The 20,627-nt window shown below is 41.4% G+C and overlaps 1 protein-coding gene and 1 long non-coding RNA gene across 15 annotated transcripts in view; one reads left to right on the top strand and one right to left on the bottom strand.

Moving 5' to 3' along the window:
* The window catches only part of LOC121057335 (spermatid perinuclear RNA binding protein), a 69,551-nt gene that overhangs the window by 14,952 nt on the left and 33,972 nt on the right, over nt 1-20,627 (top strand). For 12 of the 14 annotated variants that reach the window (XR_005813759.1, XR_005813758.1, XR_005813757.1 and 9 more), the window contains exons 2-5: nt 9,783-9,955; nt 12,896-13,113; nt 17,091-17,256; nt 19,898-20,042. Coding sequence is in view for 10 of the 14 variants with exons in the window: in XM_040531324.1 (XP_040387258.1) it covers nt 9,953-9,955; nt 12,896-13,113; nt 17,091-17,256; nt 19,898-20,042 (532 nt within the window). In the remaining 4 variants the exon portion in view is untranslated. The remainder of the gene's footprint in view (nt 1-9,782; nt 9,956-12,895; nt 13,114-17,090; nt 17,257-19,897; nt 20,043-20,627) is intronic. The other 2 variants (XM_040531325.1, XM_040531326.1) reach the window with 2 other exon arrangements.
* LOC121057342 overlaps nt 17,267-20,627 on the bottom strand; it is a 35,614-nt gene continuing 32,253 nt past the window's right edge. Inside the window, exon 3 of the long non-coding RNA XR_005813764.1 lies at nt 17,267-19,061. This is a non-coding gene — a long non-coding RNA (uncharacterized LOC121057342). The remainder of the gene's footprint in view (nt 19,062-20,627) is intronic.

The following is a 20,627-nucleotide window of genomic DNA, read 5'->3' as shown; positions in this document are numbered from 1 at the left end:
AAAGAACCAGGAGTGTTCCTGCTGCTCTGAGTAAAGCGGTACTGGGGATGACATTGTTACCTATGAAGAGAGATTAAATGAAGTCATACCACTATGTGAAACTTAAGGGAAACACCAAAGCAACAAAGCTGTATCCGTGTTTTTGTAACAACAACCAGGTGTGGTTGCTGGATTTGTGCTTATCGCTCCTTGTTTCAGATTTTATTTGAAATTCGAAAGACAAGAAAGAGATTGAATGTAACTTCTCAAGTTCAAGATGGATTACTTAGTTGTGTTTTCCAAAGACATTAGAGAATATAGTGCTACAGATGCTTACATATATTTAACTTTTAAAATTTTTGATATCCGGTTAAAAATAAGCAATTGTGGAATTCAGTGCTCATCTCGTGAAGTTCTTAAGGGTAAGATTGACAGATACAACTTATTCACACAAAAAGATATTTAATTTTGCAACCTAGCCATCATGAGTATTGCCATCACTGGTCTCTGCAAAAGTCATCTTTTTTTTTCTTTTTTTTGCATAGCTGTACTGTGTTGTGCTAACTGGAGAGAAGAGTAACAGATGAGCTTTGCGACTGGGGTTGGCAGATCTGACAGCATTCACATGCAGGGTAGATCTGCTGGATTAGGCCAGTATAAAACATTTTTAAGACTTGAATGACCTTCCAAGGAAATATTAATTTGTAAATCTCCAAATACATTTATTTTTTTCTTCCTCTTAGCCATGCTTGGACTTCTTGAACAGTTCTTTGTAGTAAGAAGTAAAGGGTATCCTTAAGTTGCTAAGGTCAGGCTGACAGTTCTTCTCTGCCATCTAATGTGGATGTGGCGTTGGTTTTTATCTTCATCATGGGTATTGTTGCTAGCTTTCATGCCTAAATAAACTAATTCCTATCTTTTGATAGGTTTATTGTGCCTTTGAAGTAAATAATTCCATTCTGAGGCTGAAAGGAGATGGCAGCCAGGGTACTCTGCAGCGCTCGGTCCTGCTCCTCTGGGCAGCTCGGACTGTCTGCAGTGGAGCTGCAGCATTGTGAGGGAGTTTCCAAAGAGGAGGCTTTGGTTCCTAAGCGGCCTACAGTGGTAATCACAGTTTTTGTTTTAAATGTGTCTGTGGCATTACATATTGTGCCACTGAGCTTCAGGCTTCCCTGGAAATAACGATCTAAGGCAAGAATAGTGAGACAATGCACGGTAACAGAGGAACAGGCTGAAAATACCAGGACTGGAGCATTGTTTGGTCGTGGTCAAGCCTGATGGCAGATGTGGACTGGCGGAGAGCACGAGCTCTTCGCACAACGCTAACAGAGACTAGCTAGGAGTCTTCTCTTCCAAATTCTTGTAAATCCTTTCTCTTTTTTTTAAAAAAAGTCACCGAGGCAGCAAGACTGACATACTAGAAAATGCATTTAAGTGGAGAGTCATGAATGTTTAAACTGGCTAATGTGCATGGTATCCAGCGTGAATTTCAATATTGAAAGTGCCAGCTTCCTCATGCGCTGTCACTGGGGACCTCAAGGAAGAAATTCTAGAGGAAAAGCTGTTGGTTAAATTTTGCTATTACGAGTTGCTGGGATTCTAATCAGAACAGCATTTATTCTTAAAAACTTCTTAATCCTTTGAAATTAAAACTTTTTGTTAGCATTGGAAAAATCCAGATGTCAGTGCTGTCTAAAATACAGTATTTACATTCTTATTTGTAAAACAGAATTACTAAATATGTATTATCTACAGCACAGATTTTTGCTGTAAAAAAAGTCATGTTACTTTTCTCCTTCATCTTGCAAATCACTGAGTTATGTATTAGCTTGAGACAGGGAGCAGGGCTCCCTGCTAGTACAGCAAACGTGTTCTGCTGCTGAATGGTTTTACAGGCAGTTTTAACTGAACGCTCTTTATTGAAATAAGAACAGATTTTTTGAAAACTCACAGATCTGTGCATCTTCTACAGTAAGAAACTTGTAATGAGCAGCATTAGTGCTTGAGAGTTTCTGTGGGTTTGGGGCAGGACCTGGCTTGAGGGAGCAGCCCGTAACTTTGACAACGCTTCCCGACAAAGCACCACAGCAGTCTTACTGCCACGCTGGGTGTTTGTCTGTTCGCAATGCCAGCTGCAGCTGACCCGTACCTCAGCTCTTTGTGTCGTTGCTCTTGTTCAGCAGAACATTTTGGATTGGATGCAGATGGAAAGCTGATGCAGGAGCTGTTGGGGAGCTCTTGCTGTCATACTAAAGGGAGAGGCAGATCGTGTATTGTAAGCAATCTGTATGTGTTGGTGAACTTGTGAACATGCTGCTGTGGCTGTGCTTCTGTTGAAAGGGAATTGCTAATGCAGACAAGACACAGGAGGTAGGACATGGCGCTTCAGAGCGTGCAAGCAGAAATTTTTCCATGGTTCTTCTCTGGTCTAACCTGCTGATGGAGGAACTAGCAGGTAGCTCAAAGGAAAAAGGTCTGCATCTCTTATGTAGGAATGTCTGAAATGCTTTCTTCTACGTTGGTGAGTGGTCACAAAACGCCAACCTTTTGGAGAGCCCAGGAAGTGTCTAACAATACTTCGTGGCAGTAAGCCTGTATGTTAAATGATACCTGCAGAGACTATCTTCTAGGAATTCAAATTGAATAGATATTTCCTCGGGGGGTTATGTTGCTTTCTTGTGCTAGGAGTAACTGTGTGAGATACTAGATACGTTTTATGTATAGCCCATTTGTGAGCTTGCATGATTTTTTTTTTTAACGCCTTTACGAATATTAACAGATAAGATCGTTAGTCATTTAGAATAAGCTATTTTATCCTATCTGATGTGCCTAGAATAAAAAAAAGTCTGCTCTGATTTTAGTTTGAAGCATAAAGAGTGTTTTTGATTAAGTACAAAATAGGACTTTTCTGAATATAAAATTATACAGGAATAGAATCATTGCTGAGATCTAGCATGTCACCCGAAAGGCTGTTCTTGGGTGAGGTAAGAAGTTACAGCCTCATGCAATTTTCCCTCCTTCACTTGATGAGAAGTGAAAACCACCAAGGTGATCTAGTTCTCCTGTTTGTCTGTCTGCCTCCCTATTTTATTTCCAGGATGTAAATCACATGCCGTGATTTCCAGCGTGCAGGCTGCAGCACGTGCTGCTCCGTGTGTGTGCTGCTTTGGCCTCGCTGTTCTGTGGAGGACTCATTCTCCTGGGTGGAAGAGTGACCCCTTGGTCTTTTCCCCATCCCGGTTGCGTGTCAAATGCTGCTGGTTGGCAGGCTGCAGCGTAGGTCAACCCGCAGTCTTTGGGGTATGAATCACAACAGGAAAGAAACTGGGGCACTGCAGCTTTTTGAGTTAAGCTGGAGGATGCTAGGGAAGGAGTGTCCCAGTTCTTCTTCTCTTCAGTGTTGTGGCTGCTTCCCGCTATGGTTCTGGAGCAAAAAGCCTCAAAAGTAAGGCCGTGGACAGAAATACGGGGATGGAAAGTGGCTAGGGGTTTGAAGGTCTGTAAAGCTCTGGTGCTGGGATCCAAGTGCAGGGCAAGGCTTGGGCAGTAAGAAGCCCGGCATGGCACTAAGCTGCGCTGTGTGGTTGAGGAGGTAGAGCTGCGATTCTGTTTTGGGGAACGTGATGTAACTTCGGGCATAGATCCAGAACTTCGCTTAAGCCAAATCTCTCTCTGGGAAAACTGACATTGCAGATGGTTTCATTTCAGCATAATGTAATTCTTTTTATTAATTTAGTTAATTCTTCAACTGTAACTGAATGTAGCCTGTTTTATGGAATTCTCTGATTTTGAATGTTGATGTCAAATTCTGACTGCTTCGCTAACAGGTGAGTACTTCAAAGTAGCTTCTGGTTTCCAGCATTCAGTTTAGCCAGAAGAGCAGGAATGCCTGCTGGAAGTCAGAAATCAGTTTAACATTTCAGACATGGAGAGTCTAGTAGTGGTTTCTGTCTAGTCTCAAGATGAATAATTCACTATTAATTATTCATGTACTATCTAATAGCAATTTTTTTAAAGATGCTGCCAAGAAGTTCTCCTTTTAAGATATTTTGGTTTGTATAGGACTCAGTTTTACAGGCATTCTGTTTTGGATGTTTCTGACCGGTTGAGCAGGAAGTACATTGCCACTTTGTTATTTAAGTGCCAACAGCTGGTTTTTAAGTTTTGTTTTTTTGTTTCTTTTTGAAATTGGTCTGTCTCAGTCTTGTATCTGGGCAATAATAGCAAGACATGAAGGGATCTTCAAAATCACTTCACCAGAGAGCCTTTGTAACACTAGCTGTGAGTGGCGTGCTTGGTATTGTGCAGGTGCCAGGGAACAGGAGGCTGTATAAAATCTGGACAGAGAGGAGTTCCACCTTGAGGGCTGTAACTGATATGCTGATCTGAAGACCACTGAGTGAGCTTGGTAGGATATTTTCATGTCCTCAGTAGTGAAGAGTAGCTTGAATCCTAAAAGAAAATTACTTAGGTTCTGCCCCCAAACTATTTTTTTCTTTTGTTACATCATAATTTGATATCTGCAGTTATTCCTACTAATGTGCGTTCCTTTCTGAGGTTGCCTGGTGTGGTTCTCCAGAACAGTGTTTTCTTTCTTCCAGGGATTGTGCACTTACACCGTGCTTCCCTGTTCCTTTTTAGCCTTCCTGTTAGGGTTGTGATGTTTTCCCCTTAGACCATCCTTTTTGTTCAACTTCTCCACAAGCTAAAAATGTGAGGTATGCTCTGCACAGCCCTGTTTCCTTTCACCTTAATTAATCTAATGAACTGATTGGTTGGTTTTAATTCTTCAACTTGAATTTCTTTACTGGAGTGATTTATTTTGGCTGGTGTTTTTTTTTTCCGTCTTTTTTTGCTCTACTACCTGGAGGAATCTGTGTGTTCACCTGTTTGCAGTTATGCATACTTGTTTGCATCATTGCAATTGAAGGTCCCCAAGTTCCGTCCCCATCTCTGTCCTCGGTACAGCCAAATCCTCTCTAGGAGCTCTTCCAGTAGCTTCCTCCCCAGTCTTGTCTGAACGCTGCTGTCCTTGCACTGTGAGCTATAGCGCCGGGAAGGTGGCTTGGGTGGTTCCCTCTGTTCTGGTGCTATCACTTCACGCCTGTTTACCAAGCGTGTGCCTGCCTGGCTGCTCCTGAGAACTTCGGAGCGCAGGAGCCTTTTCTCAAACTGGCACAAGAACTGAGCAAGCAGGAGTAATGCTAGACTCCGTGTGTGTTGTGTGCAGTGTACGGGTTTGCCATGGGAAGTACCTCTCCAGCTCTTAGCTGTAGTGTTGCTTTGTAATTATTTATTTGGCTGGAAAATTCCAGCCTTCTGAAGGCTAAACCAGATGCAGCTTTGCCAGGAATTGTATTACTTGGAAAATAATAAAACTCATCTGGCTGTACGGTCTGCAGGTGAAGCTGGATGCTGAGCATGTTGGTGGAAGCAATCTGAGTCTTATTAGCTATGGTTCCTAGTGGTACGATTGTGTTCCTTCATGGGCTGCTTATATGGCGGTGAGTGGCAAGGGTTTCTCTTCGGTGGTGAAGAAAGAAGAAAGCAATGCTGTGCAGCATGCAGGGCGTCGGGATTTAAAATAGCAAACATCTGCACACGTAGAAGGCTGCTCATACTCTGCAGATTTTTCTGCCCCACACTCCACTCAGTCCCTGTGAATTGTGGTTTTTATCTGTATCTCTTGGTTTGTTGATACTTTTAACAGGAGGGAAAACTATTTTGCTATTTCTCTGTCTGTTATTTTGACACTAATCAACTTTGCAGATCTTGTTTTGTTTGGTGTCTGGGTACATCACAAAAAGAGTTGCTGAAAGAGTTCAATTATAATATCAGCATCTCTGCCAAATGTATTGAGCCATTCTGAAAAGCGACTTGTCTTTTCTGACCCAGATACACAGTTTCCAACTGCGGGAGATGCTGCCAGAAAGACTCTTGGCAGAATGCCAGCAAAAAAATTTACTGCAGAAAAACACAGCATATTTTCAGCAGCACCATGTGCAGTGTGATGAAAACCTACCTGTCTGCTGAATGCAAAGCAGAAGTTAAAATCAACCTGCAATTTCAAGTTGCAAGCCTCTTATTCCAACTTGAAAAAGTAACAAAAAAGATAGCTTGCACCTTTTCTCGCCTGTTCTGTATAAATCTCAGTTCTGATCCATTGCCTTGTGTGATGCGCCCCAGTCTGTGCTGGATGCCCACCTGTTCGTTATGAGCACCCTGCGCTGCCCTTGCTGCACTGCTGACACAAATGTGGAGCGATCTCGGGGTGGCGTGGGCTGTAAACTGTAGTTTCCAGGAGTAGCCATTGGTAAGAGGGTAGGCTGGGGGCGTGGTTTTGCTTCAGCTGACTGCTACCTCACGCCGGGCCTTCTAAATTTCCAGGCTCAGGATTTACTGGTCAGCCCTTACGGAGGGCAGGTACCTGCTTCTGCTTTTCGCTTGCCTGCACTCGAAGGTAGGCAAGCACGTATGGTACTCCTGGATGTTTAAACGCCTCCTCCTGGGAGCACAAGTGCCAGATGCAGGAATGTGCCCTATGCAAAGGCCTCCTCTGAAATTCTTTCCCTTGTTTGTCTTGTGCCAACGCATAAACTTCCTCTGTGCAGGATGGGATGTTTAATGGAAACACTGAGAGACTGTCATGGTGTTTTAGTAACATGTCTAATGTGTCAGATCCCCAGTGGCTTAAAACCACCCTGCAGACTCTGCTCGGCTCCTCCAGACCAGGAGACAGAGAGTGTTTACTCTGTTTTGTGCTTTAGGTCAACGTGGTCTACAGGTAAAGTGACTTTCTCGAGATCACCAAGGTCTCATTAGTGCTAGGAGCTTTGTCTAGAAGTTTTTCACAAGTGTAGGTGGCAGCCCTCGCATCGGACAACCGTGCGTTACACTATTGTGCCGTTAGTCTGGGCCTCAGCCGCTGCTCCCTGAGGATGCGGGGACACGTATCCTGCTATAACCTGCAAGTAAAATGGGGCTGTTGGATTTATGGGATTGCTGCTCACTCCACATAATGCTTTCTGATGTGTTCAGTGCTGAGCCGTGTTCAGTGCTGAGCCATGTTCTGCTGCCTTGGTCCATATGGTTGGAGCAGATTTGATTTTTAGTTTTTCTTAATTTAATTCTGCGTGTTGTCAAACGTACTTTGTTCTGTAAATTGCGTCTGCGTTTTTGTAGTAAACTTCCTGTTTAGTCCTTTATTTAAAAAAAAAAAAATCCCTAAAGTCTGGATCAAATTAGGTTTTCATTCCTTTGTGTGTTTCTGTGAAATATTCTGAGGATGTCAGTGACTTGCAAGTCATTAATGTGACTTTCATGTATGTCAGCTTCAACTCAGCTTTTGGGATTTTTTTTTAGTTGAGTTGTTATAATGATGGGCACCAGTGGAGATGTAAGTCCCTTTTTATTTCAGCTGTGTATGCCCAGACCTCAGCCATTCACTGCTGAGAAAAAGGGTAGGTAGAATGGAGGTCATAAATGTCTTCATCCAACTCTATTGCTTGTCACTGAAACTTGAACCCCTCTTAAAGACAAGACGGCCACGGCCCATTTAAGGCGGAGTATTGGGAGATGGTGGTAGTTTTGTTTCGTCTTTCTAGTAGAAGATTAATCCCCATCACAGCTGTGAAACATTCCTTTTCAGCCTGTTTCAGATTTTCAAAGAACACCAAAAAGCTCTCGATATATGCAGAATTGCGCTCTGAGGTATGGCAGTTTTCAGAGCTTGTGAGAGAGCCTGTAGACTTGCCCTCTAGACAACAGGCTGCTCAGCAACGTACTGAAGCACCAGAATTTGCTCAGCCAGCTATCCTTGTCCATCTGCTTTCAATACACTGCATAAGCTGATAAGCAACAGCTTGCAGTAGTCTTAGGAGGGAGTCCAGGCTGGGGTGTTGCTTGGAGTCTAGAGACGTCGTGCTGGGCATATGCTAAAGTCAGCAACACATTCCAGTGCCCTTCTCTCTGCCTGGCATTGCCAAGTTACAGTTACTAGAAAAGACAGCAAACTGAAAATGTGAAATGTATGAGTCGCATGGAAGAACGGGTGTGTGAAGGTGGTTCTCTCTTCAAACTAAATCCCACCTAATTCGAAATAGATGATCTGGAAACACGTCTGGTAAAAGTCTCTCTAGCTTGCCATCTGCTGACTCAAAAAAATATTATTCATTATTACTACTACTATTATAGAAAAGCTAAGCAAGAAGACCTCACAGAGTCTGGTCAGTTCTAGAGATGGTGCAAAGCTAGTGAGTTTGGAAGTGCCCATGAGTAGCTCATAGCCCGAATAGTGCCAGAGCAGTAATCCTGCCTTGTTTGTGCTCCCAGCTGACCCTGCTTGGCTTTCAGGGTCTCTTAAGGTAGGAATCCGGTCCCATTAAAGAACATCTTCCTTGATCGCTTCTAGGAAGCGATTTGGTTGAGTGTTAACATAACTTGGTAGGATATATAGCCTTTGTGAGAAGAAATTAGATCCTTCAGGGTTTTTATTAGCTTGCTTTTCCCAAGCATTTTTAGTATGAGTGCATGTAACTCTCTTGGGGTTTCTTCCCTGGCAGTCTTTAGCTGCTGAAGCAGACAGGCCTCGGCATAGTGTTCTTGTCTGGCTGCTTTTTTTTTTTTTTTTAACTCAAATTTGCATCCTAAACCCTGTGGTATAATATACAAATAAATAATTATTAGGCACTTACTATCAAAGCTATTGGTCCTGTAAACCCACTGCATTTCTTCTTGATGGAGAAAATAGTAAAAAAGCATTTGTGGTTGCCTTTGCCTTTCCCTTGGAATGCTTAAGTCTCTATCAGATACAGTATTTTAATTATTTCCTGTTACACCCCTGAGGTTTAAACATCTACTCAACTTTCGAGTCATCTCACCTATCCCTGTGTTGTTGCCAAACTTGCCTTTAATCTCTAACTAGAGAAGCAGGACTGACATATAGGAGAAAAGTAGAATATTTGAGTATGTGTGTGTCAGTCTGCAGGAATTTACTGACAGGGCTTCCAGTTACTTCAAGATGTTGCTGAAAAGCTGATGCAACAATATGTGCAATGAAAGGAAAACAGGAGTTTTCTGCAAGGACTTGCATGTTGTGCTGTGCAGTGAGCTTAGCCTTTCCTCTCTTTCACACCAACTGCTCGGTCGTTCTACATTAGTACAAGAGGGCTGCTCTTACAGGATCTTTTAGCTGTTGTGTGCTGCAAAAAGATGTACAAGGGCAGAAAAAGCAGTGTGAATGATTTCAGCTGAACATTGTCACAATTGGTATGCCTTCCGTTTGTTGTAATGCACTTAGTCTTTTTTAATAACAGCGTACAGTTATTGCTACCTGGAGTCTTAGTTCATGTCGTACAGCATCTGACGCACTCAGGATCAAAGGCTGCACAGGGAATTTCAGCTGATAATTACTTTTTGATAATTAAATATAGTATAAAAATAGAAGTCTTTTCAAGTTGCTTTCATACGGAACATATTTGAGACTTTGGATTTCCAGTCTTCCTCATATCAGAAACTGGGATTGCCAGGTGGCTGACACACCGTGCTGAGAGGAGCTCTAACTGGCATGGGACAGTGGTCACATACGTGTGGGCACCTCAGAGAAAGTTGCTTTCTGTAACGTCTGCTATTGTTCTGAGATAAACAGTTCAGCGAGTCCTTCCCCACCATGAATTCAGCTCGCTTTATTCAGCGGTTTAATATCATGTTCTGCATTGAGCACTTACTGGAATTACCATGTTGTTTCTTCTGGTTTCAAGTTTTATTGTGTGTGTTTGTGTTTCGTGTGTTGGGTTTTTTTCCAGGTGAATTACAGAAAGTGACTCTCGGAGCATCTTGGCTTTATGAACTCTTGAGCTGTCAAGGGACTGAGAGGCTTATGAAGAGGTTCTGTCAGGCAAAACAGCGCTTAGCAAAGACACCGAGGAGGAGGGAAAAGGAGAAAGGAAGAGAAAAACTGAAACACTAACAAACCATGGTAGGTATCTGTCATCTTTATAGGGCTGCATTAGTAATATTCTCTGCTGACAGTCTTGCATGGGGCCTGGTAAAACAAGAGTGAAGGGATATTCTGACCTTGCACTAAATTAGAGATGGTACTGCATGCTTTGAGCAAAGCAAATGAGGTTTGATATTTTGTCAGCCTTTTTAAACCAGAGAGTTGTCTTGTGAGCCTGCATTACATGAATTATTAAATATGAATGAAGGGGATGCTCATAAGGTTTTCTAATAAAACCAGCGTTGGCAAGCTGTAGCAGACAGCACGAATGACCTTGAACTTGCAGACTGCGTAACTGAACGCTGCTCTTCCCCTTCCACCCTCCCTCACAAAAGCGAGTGTTGATTATTCATATTTGTGTGTGTGTGCATGAAAAGCTGATTGCAAGTAGTTTTGTGCACGCTTTGTTAATAGTGTAGATGAGATGTGTGTAAACAGTACACACCAAGTGTATCTGACTGAGTGAGGGGTCGTTCCTGTCCACCCGGTATTAATTGCAAATTGGGATTGTCTGAGATGGTGGATTGTGATCAAGGATTGTGATGATAAGGTTCTAAAGTCATGTTCACAAAAGGGCAGCGGTACTGCTGAGAAACAAAATGAGAGTAAATGCAATAAACTTTAAATACAGCTCTCTAACATTTTTGTAGCTGACTGTGGATGATAGCCAGGATGTGTGTTTATATTTAAAAGCAAAACAAACAAAAACAGCAATGTAGAAGACCCGAGACAGGATTTTACCTGTTACAGAGCACAGAGAGGAAGAACACGTGACACAGCAGAGTTGTCAATACATTGTGTTTTAAAAAGTCTTGTTTTGCTATTATTTTTGGCTTAAATTGTAATGAAGAATTGATCTTGCCAGTTGCTGTCTATTAGAAAAGAACACAAATGTCTTCTAATCTGAGTTACTCATTTGTTGCTCTCTGACTGTTTTTCTGATGGATATTTCATGAGATAAGAGATGTGGGGGGAGGGGGGGGTGAATTAGGATCTCCAGCTTGTCAGTTTTCACTGCTGAAGTGAAATGCAGCTTCTTTGTGTATCCAGGCTGCAGATAGGCCTCAGGAGGGGCCTCCTGGCAACATTTTGCAACCTGTGAAAGTACTGGGGATGACACCAGACCCCTGTCTGATGAGGTTTTACTATCTGAATTGTCTGTTTGGGTAGGAGCACAGAAGTTAGGGAGCAAATTGTGACATAGGCCTTTGAGGGACCTATGGATGTGATGAGCCAGGAAGCCTTGACCAGTTCCTTAACAAGGATTCAACCCAGAGGCCTTTCAGATCCTTCACAGGCCCCAAGAGCGTGTGCTGTTACAGGGTATGTGCTGTTACAGGGTATGTGCTGTTACAGGGTATGTGCTGTTAAACTCATGAAGTGGAGGTAAAACTGAAAGCTTTTTGAGGTATTTAATGTGTACGAGGAAGAGGGCTTTTAGCTCATGATTGCAAATTCTGGGAGCCTTTCAGCATTGACTGGCATGTGCCTGTAGAGAATGTTTAAAGATTGTCTTGCTGGAGGTCTGTGCTGGGAGAGCAGCTGGTCCAAGTCACTGTTTAGATCAGATAAGTCTCACTTGGATAAGTGTGTGGCAAACCATAACGTCCTGGCACAAGTCACCCCATCAGTTCTGTTTACCTCTCTCAGCGCTGTCACTCAGGTACTGCAGTCTCACTGTAAACTCTTTAATTAGCAGTCTAATCCCCTTCTATTCTTTCAAATTTTTAATAAATTATTTTTACATCATTTCTTACCAGTTTCTCTCTGTCCTAATTTTCATTCATGCCTTTGTAAACCCCAGTGCAGTTTGCTAAGCCTCTCTCAGTACTAGGTAGTGCCTGTGACTTCATGTGCAGCAGCAACAAAACCATACGGGAATGGCTTTTTCATTGCTTTGTTCCAAAGGGGTTGCCATTGTCTCTAGCATAAACTGAGGAGAGACAGCTGCATTCAGCCTATCCGGAACATGCAAAGTTGTATTTGGAGAGCATCGATGCCTTCTGTAAGCAGGAGTCTTCTCCATGTTCTCCTTGTCTGCCCTCCTCTACACAAGCATTGCCCCATCTGCTTTCACCCTGAGCTACTTAAGTTCTGAATTTCCCTACTTTGAAATGTGATTACCTTTTGGAATCAAGGCCCTGGCTTTTCTCTTTGCTTTGAGCTATCAAGCCACTGAAGCTTGAGACAAGTCAGCAAAGATCACTGAAGTTCAGGATCTTCTGAGTTCCTGCAAGTATTCCCGGGCAGGGTGTTTCTCCCAGTTCTGTTACTCAGCCTGTATCTCCAGGATAATGAAGATCTTGCTTTGAGCAAGATCAGGGCCTATGTCTTTTCTCACTGGCTTTGAAAACCTAATCTAAATTAACAAGCTAGTAATCCCTAGGAGGAGGGAAGTCAGAGACACTTGAAAGCAAAGGGAGTGCCCAGGACCCTAGACTGGCTGTTGCAAAGCTGGGAATGAAACTCAGGTTTTTCTGGCCCCCGCTTCAGCACCCTAGCCTTACACAGCTAGCCTATGCCCTCTTCTTCAAAGAAAAGGGGGATAGGCAGGAGAAGAACGTACTTCTGAAGCACAATTCATTTCATCCTAGAGTGGGGTAAACATGAACTGTGCTCCAGATGTGCCTGGTGGAGTAGCCAACAAAGTGATTCTAGAAGAGTTGTTTTTAGGCATCTAATCTAGGTGCCATGAAACCTACCGAAGGCCTTATATGTTTCACCAGTTTAATGCTGATTCTGCATTAGTGTTTGGTCTTTTTCTCTCTGATAAGAGATCATTCCTGCAAGATTATAATCCATGATCATCAAAAAACACTTGCCTGCATCTGTCAGAGAGGATTCCCGTTCAGGCGATGTCCTTCTGTTGATAACCCAGTAACTTTGTTCTTTTCCCCCCCCTTTCCCACTTTGTAACAGAGATCTATCCGATCTTTTGCTAACGATGACCGCCATGTTATGGTGAAACATTCAACCATTTATCCATCTCCAGAAGAACTTGAAGCTGTCCAGAACATGGTATCAACAGTAGAATGTGCCCTTAAACATGTCTCTGACTGGTTGGATGAAAAGAACAAGTCTGCAAAATGTGAGGGTGACGTGGAAGCAAAGGAGGAAGCTGCAGAAAGCAATGCCAAGTGAGTGAGTTGAACCTCATAATGTGTTACTGTACGGCTTTGAATGGGTTCCTTTCCTTCTTAATAAGCGTTGTAGTGTTCCTTGATTCTGTTGCATACGAGTATTCATAGAAGGAAGTGGATATATTTGCACTTTTTGAGGTGGGAGCACACAGGATGAGTGCAGGGAATAGTAATAAGTCCAATGTACGCAGCAATTGCTTTCTATTTCATTATTTATTTTAATGTGATACGGTCCAGTTGCATTTTAGCAGACAAATTTCTCAGCAATTATAAGTGAATATATGTCCCTGTCACACACGAGTGCAAATCCACAGCCATGTAGCTTAGGGACTCCTTCAGTTTAAGAAATAAAAGATTTTTTTTTTTTGGTAAGCTCTCACTGTTTATCCAGCAAACTAACTTTTCTAAGGATCCATTATCTTCTGTTATGTAGTGCTCTCCTGAGTGAAATATCTGTTTGCTCTATTTCTGAGTCAACTCCCTGACCCGGTGCCTAGTTTTGTTGTTGTAGCGTAACTCTGGTAGTTGAGGAAGAAGCTGGAACAAATGGCTCCTTATTTTAGGTTTCTTGATGTATGACTTCTTAACTTGGGTGCTTCCAGTTCTTCAACACTTCCTGGCTAATCTGTCATGTGCTCTGCAGCTCCTGTCAGTGTTCTCTCAGGTTTGTGGATGAGGAAGCGAAGCGCTAGGCGGCTACCTGCACAACCTGGAGAATTGGCCCACGTGAACCCAATGAGGTTCAGCAAGTCCAAGTGCAGGGTGCTGCACTTGGGCCGGGGCAGTCCCAGATATTGGACTAGATCATCTAGGTGATCTTTAAGGTCTCTTCCAACCCAAGGTGTTCTTTGGCTCTCTGATTCTGTGAGACTAACAGCAAAGTTGTCATGACCTGAAAAATCTGATTTCCAGTTCTCTTCCTGTTAGACAGTTCTTCTCCACTGAACTTACTCTGGTTACCTCTGTAACGTAACCTGCACCAAAGGTGTAGTCAAGGACTCTTCCAATTTCCTTTCCTATGGTGTGTGCAGCATTAAGAATGTCTGCTGCTGCATGGGCTTTGCCCACTTACATTGTGTTCTTAAACTGATAAATAAAGTGTATTCTTTATCCATTTTTATTAGTTATGTTATCTGACAGCTTTTATGGTAGTGAAAATTTTATCGAGGCCTTTTTAAAATATGTATTATTTACCAGGACACCAAAAATTAAGTTGTTCACATTTGGGGGCAGGAGGAGGTATAGCTTACACTAGCAGTAGGAAATGGAAATGCAGATGCTCTATGCTGGGTGCTTCTGGAGTAGGATACAATTCAGTGCAGATAATGGAGGAAGAGCCAACTGAATCGGGAAGACTGTAGCAGTTCGCAAATTGAAAATACAGTTTACTGGCTTAAAGTGAAAGACGCTGATCACTGCTGTATTTATCAGTTATTTCTAAATTCATAATGATGTATGTCTGAAAATTCATAAGTGAAATATTGCTTCCTGCTTTATAATATTGGGGTTCCTACTTCTTGCCAGGCCTCAGATTTTCAGAGTAGCATTCAGGAAATGCAATATAAAGCTCTGGTACACCTCACTACGTGAACATACTTCAGTTTGGAAACAAGAAACGTGCTACTGCATTAACTGAGGAAAATTCTAGAGGGGTGGCAGAAGCAGAAAGCATCCATGACTTGATATTTTGCTGTTTTGAACGGCATTGTGGATTCTACAGAAAATTCTTCAAGTATAGTAGCATTTTTCCACAGGTTTCTTTCTTAATGTTCAGGCTTGTCTTTGATTATCTCTAGTACAAAGTTATGGGCTTGGGAACCATTGAAAGAAAGTGCTTGCTCTGCATGAAGCTTAAATGGAGCACCACCTACTCAGGATACACTGATCTACATAAGAAATGGTCAGCAGCATGAAGACCATCATACGATAGCCTTGAAAAAGTAAATGTACAAACGGTCCTTCATTTTGATTCTGTGGTTTTCTGTTTCCCCTAATAAATATTTAACAGACACACTCATGAACACTGGCATTTTTGTGTTAGGCCGAGCTGTGTTATATCACTTTTTTGGTGTGAAATCTATTCAAATAGAAATAGCAAAACACTTAAATTCATGAATATTTTTACATAAATTAACGTGTAAATTGGTTTAAGACAGAGGGATTGTATTGCTACTGGAGAATAATTGCAGTAGACCGATAGGCTGTTTCTCCCCAGATGGACAATTAGGTTCTGTCATCTTCTTGAGAAAGGTTCGGTCTCCTGCTGAAGAACAGTCTCTCTTGCCATGCAGTGTACTGGATGTTTTGTGGGTGATTTCCTAGCATTACTGGCAGCATTTCTACATGTCTTCTGGTGAGGATAACATAGGCACAGAATGGATTCTTCTTCAAAAAAAAAAAAGTTCAAAAAAAATTGAGGACCTGCATTAAGTGCTTTTGAGACAACTGGTTAGCCTTGCTTTCACACCTGTGTGTGCAGGATGTTTTGTGCTTGGGCTCTGTTACAAATCTGGAGTAACTATCCATGTAGTATTAGATTAATAAAAGTTTGTGTATTTATGCATTTGCTTTGGGACAGATTGTTTTACTAATCTCTTTACAAGCTAAGAGGGGCTAAAATAGTACATTTCCCCACAATGTAAAACATCTTTATGGCAGTTAGAAACTATATCTGAAGGAATTCTACGTTTTCACACTTATTTGCATCCAAGTACTGGTAAAGAAGCAGAGTTCCATGCTGGAAGTTGAGAGGCTGTTTGGTTTTGTAACAGTATTTGCTTGTTTGCTTCTGGCTGTTCCAAGAAGAGTGGGATTACCACTTGGTTTTCCAAGTCCTTCTTTTTTTTTTTTTCCCCTCTGTTGTGTAAGCATCCATTGCTGCATTTCTATTTAAAATGCACAGGCAAAGTTAGTAAAATGTTTAGATGAAGATACTTCTGAATGAAGCTTAGGATTTCTTAGGATCGATTTGATGATCATTGATCACAATGGGATTGTTTTGTTTGGTTTTGTTTTTATCCAGTCGATCCTTTTGGATGGTAAGAATGACAGGAACAGGGGTGCTGTCTTTCTGGCAGCAGTGGTTTACCACTTTCACTGATTAAATACTTTCTGTGGTTTTTATAACAGGAATGTGCCACTAGTTGGTGCCACAGTGTTTAAGATGCATCATATGGCAATACCTGGTTTTGAACTGTCAAAGGTGCTTTTTTTGCATTTTTTCCTTGCTGTTTTTATGCAAGTTTTATGTGTTTTTTTTTTAGCCTACTGAATTGGTTTTTGTTGCATTTTTCTTCTTGATACTCAGAACTAAAATGTTCTTATGTTGCTTTGAAAGTTGTTTGCTGCTATCTGTAAATGTTCCCCTGAACGTTAGTGGGGAGTAGAACCGAGAGTTCAGACGTCTATTCCTGTAGGTTTTGGTGGTGAGACTTGTTGAAGGAATTGGGCCTGGAAGTCTTTCTAGAATTAGAAGCTTTCCTGAAACATCAGTTTGTACTATGTGCTAAAACTTCAGAAGTTGGTTTTATAGTTAAGATAAAAGTTTGAGTTTATGGATCAACTAAAAGAAGCATTGAAATGGTATGTGGCCATGTTTGAAGTTGAAGCATTGCTAAAAGACAACTCAGATCACTTTTGCTAACAGGAAAACTTTGTTGGTTTAATTATTGTACTCTTTTGGTGGATCTGCAGATAGTTAATTTTGGTGTTTTTTTTTTGTGTGTTTTGTGTCTTAAGCTAGGCAACTTCTGCATTCATGTGAATTGCAAATCAGTGTTTCAGTTTTGTTCTTTTTTTCCATAGGAGCTACTTGTATAAAAGCACTGTATGCTTTTCATTTTCTGATCAGTGGTATGCCACTTCAGCGCTGTAATCCGTCCAATCCATTCGTCTCTTCACTGTGATAGCATAATGCAAGTATTTTGAATGTGTGAAAATACCATTTTAATTACTCAGAATTATTTCGTTTCCAGGGATCAAAGTGGTCGGACCTTGTGTGGTGTTATGAGAATTGGCTTGGTTGCAAAGGGCTTGCTGATAAAAGATGATATGGATTTGGAGCTGGTTCTCATGTGCAAAGAAAAACCCACAAAGACATTGTTATGTATAGTCAAAGACAATCTCCCAGCTCAAATTCAGGTGAGTTAACTTAGGGTAGTCCTGTAATAATGACTGACAGCACTGCAAGGTGTATTTGGGTAAAGGCTGGATTTTCTTCCAGCAAAAGAGGCAAATGATATAGATTAAAGAATATCCTTTTAATCTAGGACATCTAAGGTGTGTAACGTCTTTAATGTGGTGTTATGAAGTAGCTATTCACAAAACTTAACATCTTACTCCTGATGCTGCCTAATCCTAATTTGTGATGTCCATTTTCCTGTGCTGGCAGCTAACCTTTCTATTTGGTAACTAACCAAGCTGATTTTTGTTCTCTGCTCCAATCCACTAATGTGAGCTAAATTGCAGTCCCAGAAATCTTCCCTGCTCAAGCATGTGAGTTGGTCTACGTTGTTGTCCCCTGTCCCCCTGCCTGAACTTTAAGTTCTACATTACAGCAGCTTTGCTTTGCTTTGCTTAGGCTTTTCCAAAGTAAGTGCCTCTCTACTTCTGAAGTGAGAACAAGACAATTTAGGTGATCACTCATTTTAGCTTATGTTAATCATGAGCTCATAATTCTTTTTTATCTACAGCTATTTCATTCTAAAGTTGGCATCCAATAGGCATCACTTACAGCTAATGTTGGTCTCTCTAAAGCAGCCAGGGTTAATACCTTTTTGACAGAGTTCTGAGCTTGAGTAACAAGTCCGGCTTCCAGATTGAGACGTGCCCTCTTCATGAGAAACCATGCCCCAAAATACTCCACTGCAGGTGCCTTTCTGCAAACCAGGTCCAAAGGGGATTGGTTTCTCTCCTGATCTGCTTTTCTGCCTCGTGTTTATTTCCACACAGACAACGTGATCTGCCATTCTTGACAGTTGTTTGTTTTCACTGTTCATTTGTTCACACAAAGGGCTTGTTTTAATGAGATAATACCGTGCCTGCAGATGTAGCCCTATCCATAGCTGAAAATGATAGGAATATATTGAATAGTAGAGAGTAAACTTTACTGTTTATATTGAGATGTGAGTTGAGAAGGGTTGAAAATGGTAAGAAAAGTTGACATATGTGCGTTTTTAAAAAAAAAAAAAAAAAAAGGCAAGAACAGCGGAACAGCCATATCTAAAAGACATACAGACCCCAATAAACTCTGGGGACAGCAGGTAAGGTCTTATGGGGAAGCAAGCTGACAGAAAGGATTACAGAACAGTTGGGGTAAGAGGAATCTAGTGAAACAAGCTACAACTATTATGGCAATAAGGAGAGGTTCTGCAAACACATTAGAGAGATGAGGAAGGTGTAGGTTCATTAGTGGGCAAAACCAGCACATGATGTACAGAGACATTAACAACTTCTGCTTTATTTTTCTTTGAAAGCTAACTGTGAGCATGCTTAAAGAATTTCATCCCAAAATAAAGGAGTTGGAGTGCAGGTCACGACAAGAAAAATAGTAGTTAGAACACAAGTTAAATATGTTCTAACATCGTAATCTTGCTTAAACGTACAAATACAGGGAGCTGACTTTAGGATTCATCTTTGGTTATCTCTGTACTTTTGAAGGTTGAGAGAAGACCCAAAGGGCACTGAAATACCTTTCAGACACAGATCAGTTGAGAGAATTCTGATGCATGCTAGTGGAACACATTATTAGGCAACTTACGTTACTATCTACAAAAGAAATCTAAGCAAGAAATAAAATGTTTGAGAGCAAATCAATTTTAAAAACACACTTACTGACTTCTTGTCAAGAGAGGAACGCTAGGTTTTCCAGGCATTCTCAGGAATCTCGTCTGGGGCTGGTATTAATGAGGTGGGTGACAGTGGAGTCTTGCGTTCAGTTTCAAGTGCTGTGTGGAAAGGGATCGAGAAAGATGGATGGTCAAGTAGGAGAAAATCTAAAGAGAAGACTGAGAATGACCACCTAGAAAAACACTGAAGAAAGATTAAAATGATCGTGTTTGGAATGCAGGTGTAAGTTTCAAAAATACAATAATGGCTATTTTTAAAGGGACAGGGAGTCAGTACCATGCATGGCTACTAAAGGTAATTTAAAGTGTAATCAAAAAAATAATTGGAAGTATAGCGAGGGGTAGTTATGTTGCAAAATAGGCCATCTATATATGCGGGCAGATAAGAATCAGAATACACTGTTTGACAAAGTGGTGAAATCCCTTCTGCTGGGGCATCGAAGACTGGCTTAGACGTGGTAAGAAATAGGCTAGGTGAGCCACCGCGGCTCTTGCACTGCAGTCTGCTGTCTGTTCGCACTGGCTGGCACGGCTGTGTCGGTCATTCTGCATACGAGAGCTTTTACGTTCAGAGGCAGCATTACCAGAGGTCTCTACTTCTAAGAACAGAAGTTGCTGGTGGTATTTCACATACTAGCAGCTACAAAAGTCAGCTTCTATATTTTCTTTTAATTAAAAAAAAAAAGTGATAGTAGTGCCTTTGTAGTGGGACTACTTAGCATTGTCATTAAATTTGTTGTAGAATTTTCTTAGCTTTTTTAAAAATCACGTTCCTGGGGTTTTTCAGTTTGTTTTTAATGAAGGAGGCAGGGCCATATTTGCTATTGCAATGTTTGTAGGCTTCTCATTAGTTCAGGAGGTGTATGCACATAAAGAGATTCTGCAGTTTTTCAGTTGATTAGGAGATTCTTGAAATCTTTCTTGGTGACTTTCAGAAACTTACAGAAGAGAAGTATCTCGTGGAGGAGCATGTAAATGAGGCAGCTATTATTATTCGTAACACAAAGGAGCCCAAGCTAACCTTGAAGGTGATACTTACATCCCCTCTCATTCGAGATGAAGCAGAGAAGAAGGAAGGAGGTACATGGAGCATTTTAACGTGTTTCTAAGACTGTTCTATCAAAATGCCCTGACTGTGCAGCACAGGGTTAATGAGGAAGTAGGTTTTTAATTGTGTATTCTATACTAACTAGACTGGCTTTTGCCACAATAGGTTACATTATTTGTGCCTTAAAAAGATAGCAGTCACTTAATTGTCCTGTAAGTATCCAATGGTTTTCATTTGCAAGCAGCATTGCTACAGTGTTAACTTTGACACACAACCATATCTTAGTTCTTTCTTTCAGACTTAGTGGTTAATTCTGGAGCACCCCAGCGCTGCACAGTCTCGTTTTTAAATTCAGTCAGTCAAGTGGGATTGGTTCTAGTATCTTGACAAACTTGTAAAATTGTTTCTCTTTTTGCATAAAATAACTCTCCTGCAAAGCTCACAAGTATATCCTCCTGGCCCTCAATTCTTATCAATTGCTGATACATGTGTATGGTTCTAGCTTTGAGTTTCCTTGTCAATGAAGTTAGGGTGCTATAATGCAGTACTTTTGCTTCTGAGTTGAGTATTGTACCTCATGCCCCTAGTGCCAAATAGATTTAGAAAACTATAACTTA

The sequence above is a fragment of the Cygnus olor genome, chromosome 19, assembly GCF_009769625.2.
Source record: "Cygnus olor isolate bCygOlo1 chromosome 19, bCygOlo1.pri.v2, whole genome shotgun sequence".
In the NCBI taxonomy this organism is placed as follows: domain Eukaryota; kingdom Metazoa; phylum Chordata; class Aves; order Anseriformes; family Anatidae; genus Cygnus; species Cygnus olor.
Note: the sequence above shows the minus strand (reverse complement) of the source record. Positions and strands in the feature narration are given on the sequence as shown.